The following is a 17,867-nucleotide window of genomic DNA, read 5'->3' as shown; positions in this document are numbered from 1 at the left end:
CTTGTCAGTCCTTATTTTCAGTGGTGTTTGGGTGCTGGACTTAAAGACATGTAAAAGAGTAACTAAAAGTACTAGTTATATTGTATTCAATGTGATAATTTAAGCTAAATGTACTAGTACTGGGATGAGGTCTCAACTTCCTGTTGCGTTTAGAATAATAGAAAACACAAGGTGCAATTTCAATAAAATGTAGTTGTGCATCAGCAGTCACTCAATTATCCCAAGTCAGCAAAGCATTTATAGATTGGTAAATTAGTCTAGCAACCAGCTATGTAAACTTGTCGTAAGTGCGGTCTAATTACCAACCGGGGTGGGGACCATTTTGATCATCGGTTATATTAAAAACTGCAAGCATTTGCCTCCCCTATGGCAATGTGTAGAATTTCAGGAAACTTTAAAACACAATATTATTTTTGGGGTCTTCGCTGTCACGAGCGGGGCTGATAATGTTTTGCTTGCGGGGTGGGTATGGATGTGGGTACGCAGAACCACTGCGGCTTTAAAAAAAAAATAATAATTGTAGCCCTCTACCCTAATTAAAGTTTCCATCCCTCTACTAGTTTATACAGTGTAGAAAACATTAGGAACACCTTCCTAATATTGAGTTTTGCCCTCGGAACGGCCTCAATTTGTCAGTGCATCGACTAGGTGTCATGCGTTCCACAGGGATGCTGGCCCATGTTGACTCCAATGCTTCCCACAGTTGGCTGGATGATCTTTGGGTGGTGGACCATTCTTGATACACACGGGAAACTGAGTGTGGAAAAACCCGGTAGCGTTGCATACACACTCAAACCGGTGCGCCTGGCACCTACCATACCCCGTTCAAAGGCACTTAAATATTTTGTCCTGTTCATTCACCCTCAATGGCACACACAATGTCTTGAGGCTTAAATCTTTATTTAACCTGTCTCCTCCCCTTTGTCTACACTGAAGTGGATTTATCAGGACATCAAGGGATTGTAGCCATCATCTGGTCAGTCTGTCATAGAAAGAGCATGCTTTGTACATTTGGTGTATATGTAATACAATTATTAGTCTGCACAAAATGTTGATACAGGCTTGCTTGCCGCAATTTACTTTTGACTTGATTCAAAAGCTGAATTGGGAAATTATCTGTTTCCTAAGTAGTTTAACTTTGCGCAGTAAACCATGCTTTCCTCAGACATTTTGAGTTGGAAGAGTATAGAATGAGGGGAAGCAAGTAATTGAAGGACATCTGAGATTCACCCTTGGTGTAGCCACAGGGTATAGGTACTTTCCACATTTCCTACACCTGCCCTGTCCATTGCTTTTGATTGCAAGAGGGGGAGCCGATGTGCACACTTTGGGGGGGAGAATATGAATTCTGCACAGACATGAGTGCCTAGGTGTTTCTGGACAATTTTACCTTTATTTGGGTGGGTGAGCCAGTGTTACAAGAGGATGTACCACGTCTTTGAGCGCTTGAAATTAAGTACGTTTTAAATTGGCTATACTGTACATTTTCCTCATTTAAACGGTGAAGCTGAAATGTTTCATTTGGATCTATATTTTGGATTTGAGATTACATGTTTCATATGCCGCAACAATCCTGAATGTCACCTTTTTAAGGGTATTTGTCACCTTCAAATGGGGGAACTAGATGCATAAAGTGCTTTCATTTCTAAATGGTAAAACATATGCATGAAAATACCCTCAACTGAAAGGTGATGCTCTGTACTGTCGCATGATATAAAACATTTGAGCTCAAATCCAGAATGCTGGAGTATAGGGCCAAGTTAAATGTTGTAGCTTCACTGTCTATATAAATAAGAAGGGGAGTGTTTTATTCTCTCGGGTAGTAGTTCCCAACTTTAAAAAATGTAATTCTGTGACACTTAAGGTCCCTATAAATGTATTTAGTGGTGATGACCTCTATTTCATCTGATCGATACTGCAAATTATCTATTTTCTCTAACAAATGTTATTATATATTAAATAGGGTATATTATGACTATTTTCATAGTTCTGATAGTTCCTTACTCATTATGGTTGATTTGTGTGTAGCCCTTTAAGTGTATCCTGCCAATCTGGGCCAGATTAATTAAACATTTTTAGCTCTGGTAAAGTAGGTCTTTAGTTTTGAACGGTTTGGGCTACAGAGGAGCGGTTTTCTGTATTTTAAAGGCACAACCGACACAAAAGCAATGCTCCGTTTGTTTCTATGACAGATGCTGTTCTATAGATTAGCCCAGTCATATATTAAGAAATATTTCTCTGACTAAACCTGATCAGACTTGCCGATAAAATACAGTTAAAATTATACAAATGACTTTGCTCGTGGTGTCCGCCCCTCAAATACAAATGTAACAACAGTCTGAGCACACTGGACTTAAAACAACGATACATATGTAACCATGTGCCATTTAATGTATTATCTGACCTGCACTAGTGCTCCCAAGTCAAAATGCTATGTGCATTTGCTATACTGGTGAAAATGTACAACTTCAATCACTAATGGAAAAAGTGACTGTCTGGAAGAATTTAAATATTTTCTGGTAGGAGACAGTTAAGAGGACACCCAGGATGTTCTATAACCCTGAGTTAAAGTTAAGCACTCTTCTATAAATTACAAGTCAACATTTTTTTTTTTTTTTTTTTTAACTGCCAACTCATTTAGGTTATAATCCACGTCAAGGTACAGTTGAAGTCGGAAGTTTACATACACCTTAGCCAAATACATTTAAACTCAGTTTCACAATTCCTGACATTTAATCCTTGTAAAAATTCCCTGTCTTAGGTCAGTTAGGATCACCACTTTATTTTAAGAATGTGAAATGTCAGAATAATAGAGAGAATGATTTCTTTGAGCTTTTATTTCTTTCATCACATTCCCAGTGGGTCAGAAGGTTACAGACTCAATTAGTATTTGGTAGCATTGCCTTTAAATTGTTTAACTTGGGTCAAATGTTTCGGGTAGCCTTCCACAATTTCCCACAATAAGTTGGGTGAATTTTGGCCCATTTCTCCTGACAGAGCTGGTGTAACTGAGTCAGGTTTGTAGGCCTCCTTGCTCGCACACGCTTTTTCAGTTCTGCCCAAAAATGTTCTATAGGATTGAGGTCAGGGCTTTGTGATGGCCACTCCAATACCTTGACTTTGTTGTTCTTAAGCCATTTTGCCACAACTTCAGAAGTATGCTTGGGGTCATTGTTCATTTGGAAGAACCAATTGCGACCAAGCTTTAACTTCTGATGTCTTGATACGTTGCTTCAATATATCCACATACTTTTCCTCACTCATGATGCCATCTATTTTTTGAATTGCACCAGTCCCTCCTGCAGCAAAGCACCCCCACAACATGATGCTGCCACCCCGTGCTTCACGACTGGGATGGTGTTCTTCGGCTTGCAAGCATCATCAGACCAGAGGACATTTCTCCAAAAAGTACGATCTTTGTCCCCATGTGCAGTTGCAAATTGTAGTTTGGCTTTTTTTATGGCAGTTTTGGAGCAGTGGCTTCTTCCTTGAGAGGCCTTTCAGGTTATGTCGATATAGGACTTGTTTTACTGTGTATATAGATACTTTTGTACCTGTTTCCTCCAGCATCTTCACAAGGTCCTTTGCTGTTATTCTGGGATTGATTTGCACTTTTTGCACCAAAGTATGTTCATCTCCAGGAGACAGAACGCGTCTCCTTCCTGAGCGGTATGACGACTGTGTGGTCCCGTGGTGTTTATTCTTGCGTACTATTGTTTGTATCAATGAATGTGGTACCTTCAGGCGTTTGGAAATTGCTCCAAAGTATGAACCAGACTTGTGGAGGTCTACATTTTTTTTTTTTTTAGGTCTTGGCTGATTTCTTTTGATTTTCCCATGATGTCAAGCAAAGAGGCACTGAGTTTGAAGGTAGCCTTGAAATACATCCACAGGTACACCTCCAATTGACTCAAATGATGTAAATTTGCCTATCAGAAGCTTCTAAAGCCATGGCATCATTTTCTGGAATTTTCCAAGCTGTGTAATGGCACAGTCAACTTAGTGAATGTTAACTTCTGACTCACTGGAATTGTGATACAGTGAATTATAAGTGAAATAATCTCTGTAAATAATTGTTGGAAAAATGACTTGTGTCATGCACAAAGTAGATGTCCTAACCGACTTGCTAAAACTATAGTTTGTTAACAAGAAATTTGTGAAGTGGTTGAAAAACGAGTTTTAATGACTCCAACCTAAGTGTATGTAAACTTCCCGACTTCAACTGTATGGTGTTGTAAAGAAACTGTAAAATACTGACTGTATGTTGCTACTGTCCCTGACAGCCTCATAACATGGACGCAGAGTCCAAGTACAATTCCGATGATCGCCGCCAGGTGGCAGTAAAGGTATTCTGTGCTGTGGGGAGGAAGTGGTTATGGAAAACAGAAGAAAAAGCTTACTGATAAACAGGCTGAAACCGCAAACTGCGTTGATGACTGGCAAACTGAGAATTTGTGACGGGTAATATATTATAGCGTTAACTTTTCGACTGACTGTTTGTAGTTTTATAAGACATAGCTAAACACGATTAGCTACTTTTGGAGGCGAGAAGAAAGGCATACAATGCCGTGGGAGCGCTTTTTCTCATCTTCTCCTCTCCTTGCTCGTCTTCCTCATTCACCGACTGCGTGAGGACGGACTCAATCAAGAAACTGCTGTATCGACAACTGTCAATAACTGTAGCTAGCAAGCTAGCTAGCTATAACCTGAACAAGTGCTAATTTACAATGGCGGATAGCGTAGGAGAGGTTGCTAATGGCGAAATTGGGTTAGGTGTTGGTAGTCAGGGAAATGGAGCTCCGTTGTTGCCGAGTTTGGGTAATTCTCTGCCGGGCCACTCGACGAGTGGAGCTAACCTGGTATCACCACCTCCTGCAGCGACTGGCCTAGCCGTCATGTCCCCTGGAGCCACAACCACCTCAACCGTTGTGACTGGGAGCGGGTTTGGAGGTACAGGTGTTCTTAGCACTGTAGTGGGCTCTGCCATTCCAATACCCCCCTACTCGGCCACCAATGCTCTGCCAGGCGGTATCGGTTTGGGGGTGGCCGGAGCAGGCCTCTTGTCGCAAATTCATGCAACGTCCTGGGACCCAACACTAAGTACCGACTGGGACAACGAGAAGACGTCCCAGCAATGCATTCTCCGAATCAAAAGGTAAACATTTGAGTATCCAGATATACACTGGTGGGCTTGCCTGTTACAACATATGGAATGTAGTTCCATGCTGTCTGAAAACGAAAGAACCACACCACACGTGTATTTTTGTGACTATAAATGTTACTTTTTGTTAACACCAGTGTTACATACCGCAGGTAGCCTAGTCGGGCGGCGCACAATTGGCCCAGCGTTGTCCGGGTTAGGTGAGGGTTTGTCCAAGGTAGGCCATCATTGTAAATAAGAATTGGTTCTTAACTGACTTGCCTATTAAAATATTTTTGAGGAAATACAGTTAAAAAACCAATAGGTTACATTTTCACACGTTCATAGGGTTAGTGTTCCCAAACGGCCATATCTCCATGTTACAGCGCTTGTTTAATTATCTATCTAGCATGCTCTGAACATCTTGTCTAAGCATAACTCAAAAGTGTAGTTTTGTTGGATGGAGGCACCCATAGCTGTATGGATCTGTAGAAAACGTTTACAGTAAGAGTTTTTTTTATTTGAAGGATTCTTTCCCGCTGATGAAAGGGCCATATGTTTCGAAAGCTCTGTCACAAGTGGTGAACAATGTTTCTTAACTTTAAAACAGCGTCAGGGTTGTAGTTCCAAAGAGGTCGTTTTGGGCGAAGCTAATGGCTGAACTAGGGAGAATGCCGCTTAGAGTTTGAGCGCTAGGACTGACCGTGAGGATTTGTGAAGAGCAGAATCAACAACCTCTGCAAAATCAAAACAGTTGCTTTGTGAGAAGGTGTTAATTATGTAAATTCCAGCTGAAAAGTACCAGAGGCCTGCCTTTGTTCCCAAGTGAGCGCGGGTCCATTAGAGTATGACACAGTGAGACACTGGTGCTGGCCCGTGTAGATGGAAACAGAAAAGTCTGAGCCTTTTGGGTGAAACACTGGGGTAAATCCTGTAAGAAAATGATTACTTACGCTACTAGTTAGGCCAATAGTTAGTATTAATTGGTCAGTTACTGATGTCATAACGTGTCAATCCATTTGCTTACTATGATGTGACTCTGTAATTAATATATTGACCTTATATTATGAAACGTATAAACACAACATTGTCAACATAAAAGGGGCCACTTGTCTCTTAAAATGTTTTGCCCCTAGTGCCAGTCTGCTTGTGCTAATGATGCCAAGTAGGCAAGAGCACAAACAGATCTGGGATCAGGCTACTATCATTGTGTATTAGCAACTTTTCTTAAGTTTGCCTTCCTACTCTCTCCTCAGGGATATAATGTCCATCTATAAGGAGCCTCCCCCGGGTATGTTTGTGGTTCCTGACCCTCACGACATGACTAAGGTAAAGCTCACCGACTTCCACCACCACTCCCTAGGTCCACAGGGTCTGTTTTGGTACAACTGTACAAAGTCAGACAGCAATGTGAGTTTCATCAATGGCCAAAGTCATTTGGCTATGATGTTGAAATATGAGCCTTAGACCTTACTGTGGTATGTTTAGCTAGCCAGACTGAAGTATTTGACTAGTTTATGAAACAATCCAATATGGGACTTGAAAGACAGGGGCTGTCCTTCAAATGTTGATGCAGAGTTACAGTTCAAGCAACTCCTATCCCAGGCTCAAGTTGTGTGGGGGGGATCCTTCTTTATTAAATTCTGTTAATTTTCTTTTGTCAGGCCCAAATTTACTTTATAACCCACATACTCAATGTTTGTACTAAGTTTTTTTTTAATCCATGAAATTGGACATACTAAACAAACAATACAGCCATTGAATAACTTTTGCTGTGGCAAGAGGAACAACAGCCCTCTTGGAATTAGTCTTCTGCACAACTATTATGAGGATTATGGCAACCATGGGAATTATGGAGAAATTCAACGCATCAACACCCTCACTAAATATTAGTACTGACTCTAGTCTTTCCTCCTCAGATCCATGCCCTCATCACAGGACCCTTCGACACGCCCTACGAGGGAGGCTTCTTCCTCTTTCTGTTCCGCTGCCCCCCGGACTACCCCATCCACCCCCCACGGGTCAAGCTCATCACCACCGGCCAAAACACTGTGCGCTTCAACCCCAACTTTTACCGTAACGGCAAAGTATGCCTCAGCATCCTCGGGTAAGCCAGGGTCCTGCAGCTCAGGGGAAACCTGCTGCACCTGAGCAACCCATACATCTATGCCCATTTCCCTTTCTAACAAGGGGAGGGGGTGACTAGGGGTCGAAATGGGACAAGGCATTCATCAGTCTACCTTTTAAACCCAGGCCCATAGAATAGTAGCTCTTACAAATGATATACATGGGACACAGTGGGATATGGGGCGGCAGGTAGCCTAGTGGTTAGAGCATTGGGCCAGTAACCGAAGGGTTGTTAGATTGAATCCCTGAGCTGACAAGGCAAAAATCTGTCCTTTTGCCCCTGAACAAGGCAGCTAACCCACTGTTCCTAGGCCGTCATAGTAAATAAGAATTTGTTCTTAACTGACTTGCCTAGTTAAATACATTTTAAAATGTGACCTGCAATCAATATCAGGATCCCACCTAATTAAACACAGAGAATGAAAAACAGCAGGCAGTACTGCCAAATAGTTGCAAGTCTGTCTGTATTACTCAAGCCTACCTGGTCTGACCACAACTGTAAGGGGTCATTCTTTGGCAGAGCATGGCTATTTATGGCAGCTCTCTATATAGAGACGCAGATCATTTCTTGCATTTCAGCACATCCTCCCAGAGCTCCCCCTCACTGTCGGTGTGTGGGTGACTTTGTCCCAGAAGATGCGATGCCATCATTCTCCTGCTTTCAATAGTACACAAAGAAAAGATATATTGAAATAACGTGCCCATATATCGTAATGCTATTTTGCACCTATGGCTCCTTGAAACAGCTTTGAAGTATTTCCTCTTTCCCTTTATAGTAGTGTTGGTCAGTCTCGGGAACCTATAGGGAGTGCAAAATTTATCTATTCAGTCAACAATACTTTTTGGGTGAAGCACCGTAGCTCATATACAACTTAAACTTTATATTTTCCTTGGTGCGCGGGCTCCTGACCTGAATCTTTTGTGCTTTAACCTCTTTGTTCTGGGTTGTTGTCTAGGACTTGGACAGGGCCAGCATGGAGCCCGGCCCAAAGCATCTCCTCCGTTCTGATCTCCATCCAGTCCCTGATGACTGAGAACCCCTACCACAACGAGCCAGGCTTTGAACAGGTAAGCCTATAGCACACTGGCAAGTTGGCCTCTAATTTAGCTGGCAAGCCAAACCATAATTATAAGCCAAACCATTCCCCAGAATGCAGTTAAAGCCCATTGCCTAATGGGGAATGTGGTTCCCTGAAGAAATGCTGCCATTTTGATCAACAAAGCTACTGTGGTTTTGACATATGATATTGTGATGTAATATGACTGTGTTGTCTGACTTACAGAAGACTTCAGCCATTGTTCTATGTTTCTATTTAGTTTGTTGTTTGCCGTTTCTTCCCCATTTGTAGACGTTTGTGAAAAGCAACAGACTGACCATATCGGTGTGGGATGTGTCACTTTTTGTGTCTTGAATGTCCCCCTTACACCTGCTCCCTCTGACACTCCCTTTGCCAGGAGAGACACCCAGGGGACAGCAAGAACTACAACGAGTGCATCCGCCATGAGACCATGCGCGTGGCTGTATGTGACATGCTGGATGGGAAGGTGCCCTGTCCAGAAGCCCTGTGGTGAGTTAGTCTTGGATTGTTGACTCCAAAATAAAAGTTTGAGTCTTGAAACCTCAAAAGTGGACTGATGTCGAGATGAATCAATGTTCCACGGCATCTATTGTCTAGATCCAGCTACAATTCCTTCAGAAAGTATTCACACACCTTGACGCTTTCCACATTTTGTTACAGCCAGAGTTTAAAATGGATTACATTCTGATATTGTGTCACTGATCTACACACAATACCCCATAATGTCAGTGGAATTATGTTTTTGGAAATGAATAACAAATGAAAAGCTGAAATGTCTTGCGTCAAGTATTCAACCCCATTGTTATGGCAACCCTAACTTCAGGAGTAATAATTTGTTTAACAAGTCGGATAATAAGTTGAATGGACTTACTCTGTGTGTAATAATTGTGTTTGGCATGATTGATGATGCAGATGCTAAGCTACAGGACTGTTTTGCTAGCACAGACTGGAATATGTTCCGGGATTCTTCCGATGGCATTGAGGAGTACACCACATCACTGGCTTCATCAATAAGTGCATCGACGACGACGTCCCCACAGTGACCGTAAGTACGTACCACAACCAGAAGCCATGGATTACAGGCAACATCCGCACTGAGCTAAAGGGTAGAGCTGCCGCTTTCAAGGAGCGGGACTCTAACCCGGACGCTTATAAGAAGTCCTTTGACGAACCATCAAACAGGCAAAGCGCCAATACAGGACTAAGATTGAATCGTACTACACCGGCTCCGACGCTCGTTGGATGTGGCAGGGCTTGCAAACTATTACAGACTACAAAGGGAAGCACAGCCGGGAGCTGCCCAGTGACACTAGCCTACCAGACGAGCTAAATAACTTCTATGCTCACTTCGAGGCCAGCAACACTGACACATGCATGAGAGCATCAGCTGTTCCGGACAACTGTGTGATCACGCTCTCCGTAGCCGATGTGAGTAAGACCTTTAAACAGGTCAACATTCACAAGGCCACAGGGCCAGACGGATTACCAGGACATGTACTCCGAGCATGCGCTGACCAACTGGAAAGTGTCTTCACTGATATTTTCAACCTGTCCCTGACAGTCTGTAATACCAACATGTTTCAAGCAGACCACCATTGTTCCTGTGCTCAAGAACACCAAGGTGACCTGCCTAAATGGCTACCGACCCGTAGCACTCACGTCTGTAGCCATGAAGTGCTTTGAAAGGCTGGTCATGGCTCACATCAACACCATTATCCCAGAAAACCTAGACCCACTCCAATTTGCATACCGCCCCAACAGATGATGCGATCTCTGTTGCACTCCACACTGCTCTTTCCCACCTGGACAAAAGGAACACCTACGTGAGAATGCTATTCATTGACTACATCTCAGCGTTCAACACCATAGTGCCCTCAAAACTCATCACTAAGCTAAGGACCCTGGGATTAAACACCTCCCTCTGCAACTGGATCCTGGACTTCCTGGTGGGCTGCCCCCATGTGGTAAGGGTAGGTAACAACACATCCGCCATGCTGATCCTCAATACGGGTTCCCCTCATGGGTGAATGCTCAGTCCTCTCCTGTACTCCCTATTCATCCATGACTGCATGGCCAAGCACGACTCCAACACCATCATTAAGTTTGCAGATGACACAACCGTGGTAGGCCTGATGAGACAGCCTATAGGGAGGAGGTCAGAGACCTGGCAGTGTGGTGCCAGGATAACAACCTCTCCCTCAACATGATCAAGACAGGAGATGAGTGTGGACTACAGGAAAAGGAGGACTGAGCATGCCCCCATTCTCATCGATGGGGCTGTAGTGGAGCAGGTTAAGAGCTTCGTTCCTTGGTGTCCACATCACCAACAAACTAATATGGTCCAAGTACACCAAGACAGTTGTGAAGAGGGCACAACAAAACCTATTCCCCCTCAGGAGACTGAAAAGATTTGGCATGGGTCCTCAGATCCTCAAAAGGTTCTACAGCTGCACCATTGAGAGCATACGGACTGGTTGCATCACTGCCTGGTATGGCAACTGCTTGGCCTCCGACCACAAGGCACTACAGAGGGTCGTGTGTACGTACATCACTGGCGCCAAGCTTCCTGCCACCCAGGACCTCTATACCAGGCAGTGTCAGAGGAAGGCCCTAAAAATGGTCAGATTCCAGCCATCCTAGTCATAGACTGTTCTCTCTCGGAAAGCGGTACCGGAGTGCCAAGTCTAGGTCCAAAAGGCTTAACAGCTTCTACCCCCAAGCCATAACTCCTGAACAGCTTATCAAATGGCTACCCGGACTATTTGCATTGTCCCCCACCATTTTTACGCTACTGCTACTCTATTTATTATCCATGCATAGTCACTTTACCTCTACCTACATATTACCTCAACTAACCTGTGTCCCCGCACATTGACTCTGTACCAGTACCCCCTGTATATCGCCTCTCTGTTATTTTGTTTTTCTATTTGAATGTTATTTTATATTTTTTAAATAAAATGTATTTAATACTTTCTTATCCAACAATGCAGTTAAGAAAATAAGAGTTAAGGGCTTGTAAGTAAGCATTTCACTGGGAGGTCTGCACCTGTTGTATTTGGCGCATGTGACAAATAAAATTTGATTTGAATAATTTAAGATGAGTTTTGAATGACTACCTCATCTCTGTACCCTATACTGTTATACTGTAAAGTCTGTAAGGTCCCTCAGTCGAGCAGTGTATTTCAAGTATAGATTCAACGACAAACACCAGGGATGTTTTCCAATGCCTCGCAAAGAAGGGCACCTATTGGTAGATGTGTAAAAAATAAAAAGCAGACATTGAATATCCCTTTGAGAATGGTGTAGTTATTAATTACACTTTGGATGGTGTATCAATACACCCAGGCACTACAATGATACAGGCGTCCTTCCTAACTCTCTTGACTGAGAGGAAAGAAACCGCTTTAGGAGTTCACCATGAGGCCAATAGTGATTTTAAAGCAGTTGGATTTAAATGGCTGTGAGATTAAAAAACTGAAGATAGATCAACAACATTGTAGTTACCAACATAAATGACAAAGTGAAAAGAAGGAAGCCTGTACATAATACAAATATTCCCAAACATGCATCGTGTTTGCATTAAGGCACTAAAGTAATACTGCAAAAAAATGCAGCAACAAAAATGTACTTTTTGTCCTGAATACAAAGCATTATGTTTGGGGCAAACACAACACATTGAGTACCACTCACCATATTTTCAAGCATGGTGGTGGCTGCATCATGTTATGGGTATGCTTGCCATCTGCAGGAACTGGAGTTTTTTAGGATAAAAAGAAACGGACTAAAGCTAAACGCAGGCAAAATCCTAGAGGGAAAACCTGGTTAATTCTGCTTTCCAACAGACACTGGGAGACAAATAGACCTTTCTGCAGGATAATAACCAAAAATCCCAGGCCAAATGGTACACTGGAGTTACTTACCAAGACGATACTTCATGTTCCTGAGTGGCCTAGTTGCAGTTTTGACTTAAATCGTCTTGAAAATCTATGGCAAGACTTGAAAATGGCTGTCTAGCAATGATCAACAACCAACTTGACAGAGCTTGAAGAATTTAAACAAATAATGGGAAATGTTGTACAATCCAGGTTTTCCAAGCTCTTAGAGACTTACCCAGAAAGACACACAGCTGTAATCGCTGCCAAATGTGATTAATGTGTTGACTCAGGGGATTGAATACTTATCTAATCAAAATATATTATTTTATTTTCCATCAATAATAAAAGTTAGTATTTTGTGTAGATCGTTGTCAAAAATAAATGTAATCCATTTTAACCCCACTTTTGTAACACAACGCAATGTGGAAAAAGTCGAGGGGTGTGAATACTTTCTGAAGGGACTGTATATGCCTGAACTCCAAATGTATGGCTACAGGCCGGCCACGTCTAATGTCCTTGTTGTATATGAGGCATATAGTTGAACCTTAACGGATTGCAAGAGACATGTTCAAAGCCACTGACCCACAATACATTTAGATCACACAGCTTTCAATGGCGAGTCATTTCAATTGTAGCTGTTTAGCATTTGTTTTTGTGGATAGTTAACCTGTTCCTGTGTTGCAGGAGTGTGATGGAGAAATCATTCCTGGAGTATTATGACTTCTACGAGGGTGTCTGCAAAGAGAGACTACACCAACAGGGACAGAACATGCAGGTATTGCCAGAGACCTCATTCTCCCTCTCATTCACTGTGTGTGTGTACACGTTTCTTTATGCACCTTGGAGAAGCAGAACACACAGGTTATAATACATCACACATCCTGATAACTAATGCACTGCCCCTTCCCTGGGGTTCTAGCAGGGTTTCCCAAACTGGGTTCTCGGGACCTCAAGGGGTGCACGTTTTGGTTATTGCCCTAGCACTATACAGCTGATTCAAATAATCATCAAGCTTTAATTTTAATCAGCTATGTAGTTAGGGCAAAAACCAAAACGTGCACCCATTGGGGTCCTGAGGACCGAGTTTGTGGAACCCTGGGTTAGAGAATGACTGAGGGATGTACATGCCCAAACGTTTAAAGGGGTACTTCAGGATTTAGCAATTAAACCTTGTATCTACTTCCCTGGACTCAGATGAACTTGTGGACACCATTTCTATGTTTCTTCGTTCATTATGAAGGAAGTTGGAGGTAGTTTCGCGAGCCAATGCTGACTAACATTAGCACAATGACTGGGCGTCTGGGTAACAGCTAGCGATGACTGGATGTCTATGGTAACAGCTAGCATGCTAGCTATTACCATAGACGCCCAGGCATTGTGCTAATGCTGGTTAGCAATTTCCTTCAAACTGTACACAGAAACATCATAATGACATCCACAAGCAGTAGCAGTGTGTGGGTAAAATCACTGGGGAAGCCAGGGGGGAAAGCCATATTATGTGTTGTGATAATTGCGTTGTTTGCTCTATAACCTGTTAGTTCATATGCCTTGCGACAGTGATAGATAGGCCTAAGGCTGAGACAATACAGTGGCAGAATAAATGTAACCACCCCTTCTGTTTCATCACAAAACCGGAGAGCAACTGTCCGGTGGAGTCCAAGGCATATTGCATGTAACAAACCGTTACATGACCTACAGCAAGGTCATGCAAGTTAATGTTTCCAACATTTTCAGACTGCTGAACAACTGATTTAGAACCACAGTTAACGCAAGTTGCAAAGAAAACAGGAGCTGCCTCCACTATTCTAGCACCATTTCAACATCATCAAATCACCCATGCTTTGTCTAATACAGTGACAACTAAAAGCTACCAAAAACAAATTAGTCGAAAAATGATGTGGCGGTCCATGGTTTTGATGGACATGTTGACTCACCCAACTTGTAGAGAAACGCCAATGCCATCCTCTCTTTCATGTTGACGAAACGGTCTATAACTCTGTCATACAGTACACGCTTTTATTTTGTGTTGTCCTAGGCTACCTGGCTAAAATGCTTGCTTGCTAGCCTAACTTTCTTTTGTGGGCAACTTTAGCTAGTTAACATTAGCCTTCTATGTATTGAACCCTCAGGCCAGGTGCACAACAATGTATGGTTAATTGGGGCGGCAGGTAGCCTAGTAGTTAGAGCGTTGGACTGGTAACTGAAAGGTTGCAAGATCAAATCCCCGAGCTGACATGGTAAAAAATATGTTGTTCTGCCCCTGAACAAGGCAGTAAACCCACTGTTCCTAGGCCGTCATTGAAAATAAGAATTTGTTCTTAACTGACTTGCCGAGTTAAATAAAGGTAAAATTAAAAAAATGTATGGTTGGATCATAATCGCTGTCATAATCATTGGCCAGTAAGGAGAATGAAGTAAAACCACAAGTAGATCCCGATCTCCATCCATGACTAATTTAGGAAAAACACAATTGTAGCTAGCCTGCGGAGGACCACAACACAACCAAATGCAACAATTCAAGTTGTTTCTGTCAATGATGTATGCTTTTCATGCGAATTGACACTTTTTGTCATTGTTGGTGTGCCAGGACCTGTCACAGTTAAGCGCACTCAGTTTAGCTCAACGCTGATTGGCTATTATTTTATACTTTTCTTTTTATCAAGGGAGGCCAAATGCTCACTGGCTTCCCTTGCATTCCATGCTATGGGCGGCACTCAATTAGTATTTGGTAGCATTGCCTTTAAATAGTTTAACCTGGGTCAAACGTTTCGGGTAGCCTTCCACAAGCTTCCCACTATAATTTGGGTGAATTTTGGCCCATTCCTCCTGACAGAGTTGGTGTAACTGAGTCAGGTTTGTAGGCCTCCTTGCTCGCACACGCTTTTTCAGTTCTGCCCAAAAATATTCTGTAGGATTGAGGTCAGGGCTTTGTGATGGCCACTCCAATACCTTGACTTTGTTGTCCTTAAGCCATTTTGCCACAACTTCGGAAGTATGCTTGGGGTCATTGTCCATTTGGAAGACCCATTTGCAACCAAGCTTTAACTTGCTGACTGATGTCTTGAGATGTTGCTTCAATATATCCACATACTTTTCCTCACTCATGATGCCATCTATTTTTAAGTGCACCTGTCCCTCCTGCAGCAAAGCACCCCCACAACATGATGCTGCCACCCCCGTGCTTCACGGGTTGGGATGGTGTTCTTCTGCTTGCAAACATCCCCTTTTTCCTCCAAACATAACGATGGTCATTAAGGCCAAACAGTTCTATTTTTGTTTCATCAGACCAGAGGACATTTCTCCAAAAAGTACGATCTTTGTCCCCATGTGCAGTTGCAAACCGTAGTCTGGCTTTTTTATGGCGGTTTTGGAGCAGTGGCTTCTTCCTTGCTGAGAGGCCTTTCAGGTTATGTCGATATAGGATGTTTTACTGTGGATATAGATACTTTTGTACCTGTTTCCTCCAGCATCTTCAAGGTCCTTTGCTGCTTTTCTGGGATTGATTTGCACTTTTCGCATCAAAGTGCGTTAATCTCTAGGAGACAGTTCTTGCGTACTATTGTTTGTACAGATGAATGTGTTATCTTCAGGCGTTTGGAAATTGCTCCCAAGGATGAACCAGACTTGTGGAGGTCTAAATTATTTTCTGAGGTCTTGGCTGATTTCTTTTGATTTTCCCATGATGTCAAGCAAAGAGGCACGGAGTTTGAAGGTAGCCTTGAAATACATCCACAGGTAAACCTCCAATTGACTCAAATGATGTCGATTAGCCTATCAGAAGCTTCTAAAGCCATGACATAATTTTCTGGAATTCTCCAAGCTGTTTAAAGGCACAGTCAACTTAGTGTATGTAAACTTCTGACCCACTGGAATTGTGATACAGTGAATTATAAGTGAAATAATCTGTCTGTAAACAATTGTTGGAAAAAATTACTTGTCAAGCACAAAGTAGATGTCCTAACCGACTTGCCAAAACTAGTTTGTTAACAAGAAATTTGTGGAGTGGTTGAAAAACGAGTTTTAATGACTCCAACCTAAGTGTATGTAAACTTCCGACTTCAACTATATATACTATGCGGTGTCAAAGGAAGGCCCAAAAAATTGTCGTCGCCCAAGTCATAGACTGTTCTCTCTGCTACCGCACGGCAAGCAGTACCGGAGTGCCAAGTCTAGATCCAAAAGGCTCCTTAATAGTTTCTACCCCCAAGCCATAAGACTGCTGAACAATGAATCAAATGGCCACACGGACTATTTGCATTGACCCCCCCCCCCCCCCCCCCCCCCCACACCTTTTTGTTTTTACACTACTGTGTAGTCACTTTACCCCTACCTACATGCACAAATTTACTTCGACTAACCTGTACCTCCGCACATTGACTCGGTACCGGTGGTTCCTGTATATAGCCTCATTATTGGTATTTTATTGTATTAATTTTTAACTTTAATTTTTTTTTTTTACTTTAGTTAGTAAATATGTTGTTAACTCTATTTTTCTTAACTGCATTGTTGGTTAAGGGCTTGTAAGTAAGCATTTAACTGTAAGGTCTACACCTGTTGTATTTGGTGCATATGACATAAAAATAGGTTTAAAAGAAATTATATGAAACACAGAGACAAAATATGGATATTCTTTTCTTGGTCAATTATTTTGGGAAGCCTGACAACCCTTGGCATCCATGAATACATGCCACTGTCCACGTTCATCTGACTCTTCATTGCCAAAATAATTTGTTGCCGTTTATTTACAGAAGGTTATCTATACACATATAAAGAAATTATCTCTATTTGTATAAATAAATTATTTGTAGATAAATTAAAAACACAGTATACACTGCTCCCACATGCTATAAACCTGCACCACAACAGTGGAACATTTCAGATTTTAAATATGAGATGCACATCCCACACACTCTTTCTCTCCTTACACACCTCCAGGACCCATTTGGGGAGAAGAGGGGTCGCTTCGACTACCAGGGCCTACTGGCACGCCTGAGCGCCACCCAGAGGCGCATACGGGAGAAGTGCCCACCGGAGGACAACGATGACCACTCAGACTCTGACACCAGCTCCTCAGGCACGGACCCAGATAGCCAGGGCAGCTCCCAGCCTTAGCCACCAGATGGCGCAACACTACCTTTTTCTGTCTCCCCTTTGTTTTTGCAAGATGGTTTTGGCTCAAGCGAGATGTTGTGGGGAAAGGCCTGATTTCAGGGAGCACTTATGATACAAAGGCAGGGGATAGCTTAATGTCTGTTTTGATTGTTTCTTTTTCCTTATCCCCCCTCAATGACTGCCTTTTAATTTCCCCCCCCAACTGTTGTAAGTAAACAATGCCAGTCTACACTTAGATGGTTTTGGGAGTTTGGCGTGTAGAAATGGACACTGTTTCTTTGAAAGCAATTTGTCATAGATTCTGCCTTTTGTCTTCGTTTTCCCATGCCCGATTGGATTAGGAAGAAGCGGTGAAATCTGAGATTGACCATTCTCAATATTCACAGTCCGTACAGTCAGTCGTCTTAATCAGATCACCAAACTTTTATTCATTCATACATTGGTACACACACCTCAGACTATCCACTTCTAAAGTCTCATTGTCTCATGTTCTTTCATTAATCTGAACAGTACTTAATAAAATTATGAACTGAG

General features: G+C 42.5%; 1 protein-coding gene across 1 annotated transcript; it reads left to right on the top strand.

Moving 5' to 3' along the window:
* The first annotated feature begins 4,416 nt into the window (after positions 1–4,416).
* Positions 4,417–17,867, top strand: LOC139579731 (ubiquitin-conjugating enzyme E2 Z). Its single transcript, XM_071408557.1, has 7 exons — positions 4,417–5,155; positions 6,397–6,469; positions 7,060–7,247; positions 8,224–8,335; positions 8,723–8,835; positions 12,906–12,996; positions 17,157–17,867. The coding sequence occupies exons 1-7, from the start codon at positions 4,728–4,730 to the stop codon at positions 17,331–17,333; spliced, it is 1,182 nt and encodes a 393-aa protein (XP_071264658.1). The 5' UTR covers positions 4,417–4,727; the 3' UTR covers positions 17,334–17,867.

The sequence above is a fragment of the Salvelinus alpinus genome, chromosome 1 (assembly GCF_045679555.1).
Source record: "Salvelinus alpinus chromosome 1, SLU_Salpinus.1, whole genome shotgun sequence".
NCBI classification, from domain to species: domain Eukaryota; kingdom Metazoa; phylum Chordata; class Actinopteri; order Salmoniformes; family Salmonidae; genus Salvelinus; species Salvelinus alpinus.
This window is presented reverse-complemented; position numbering and strand designations above follow the sequence as displayed.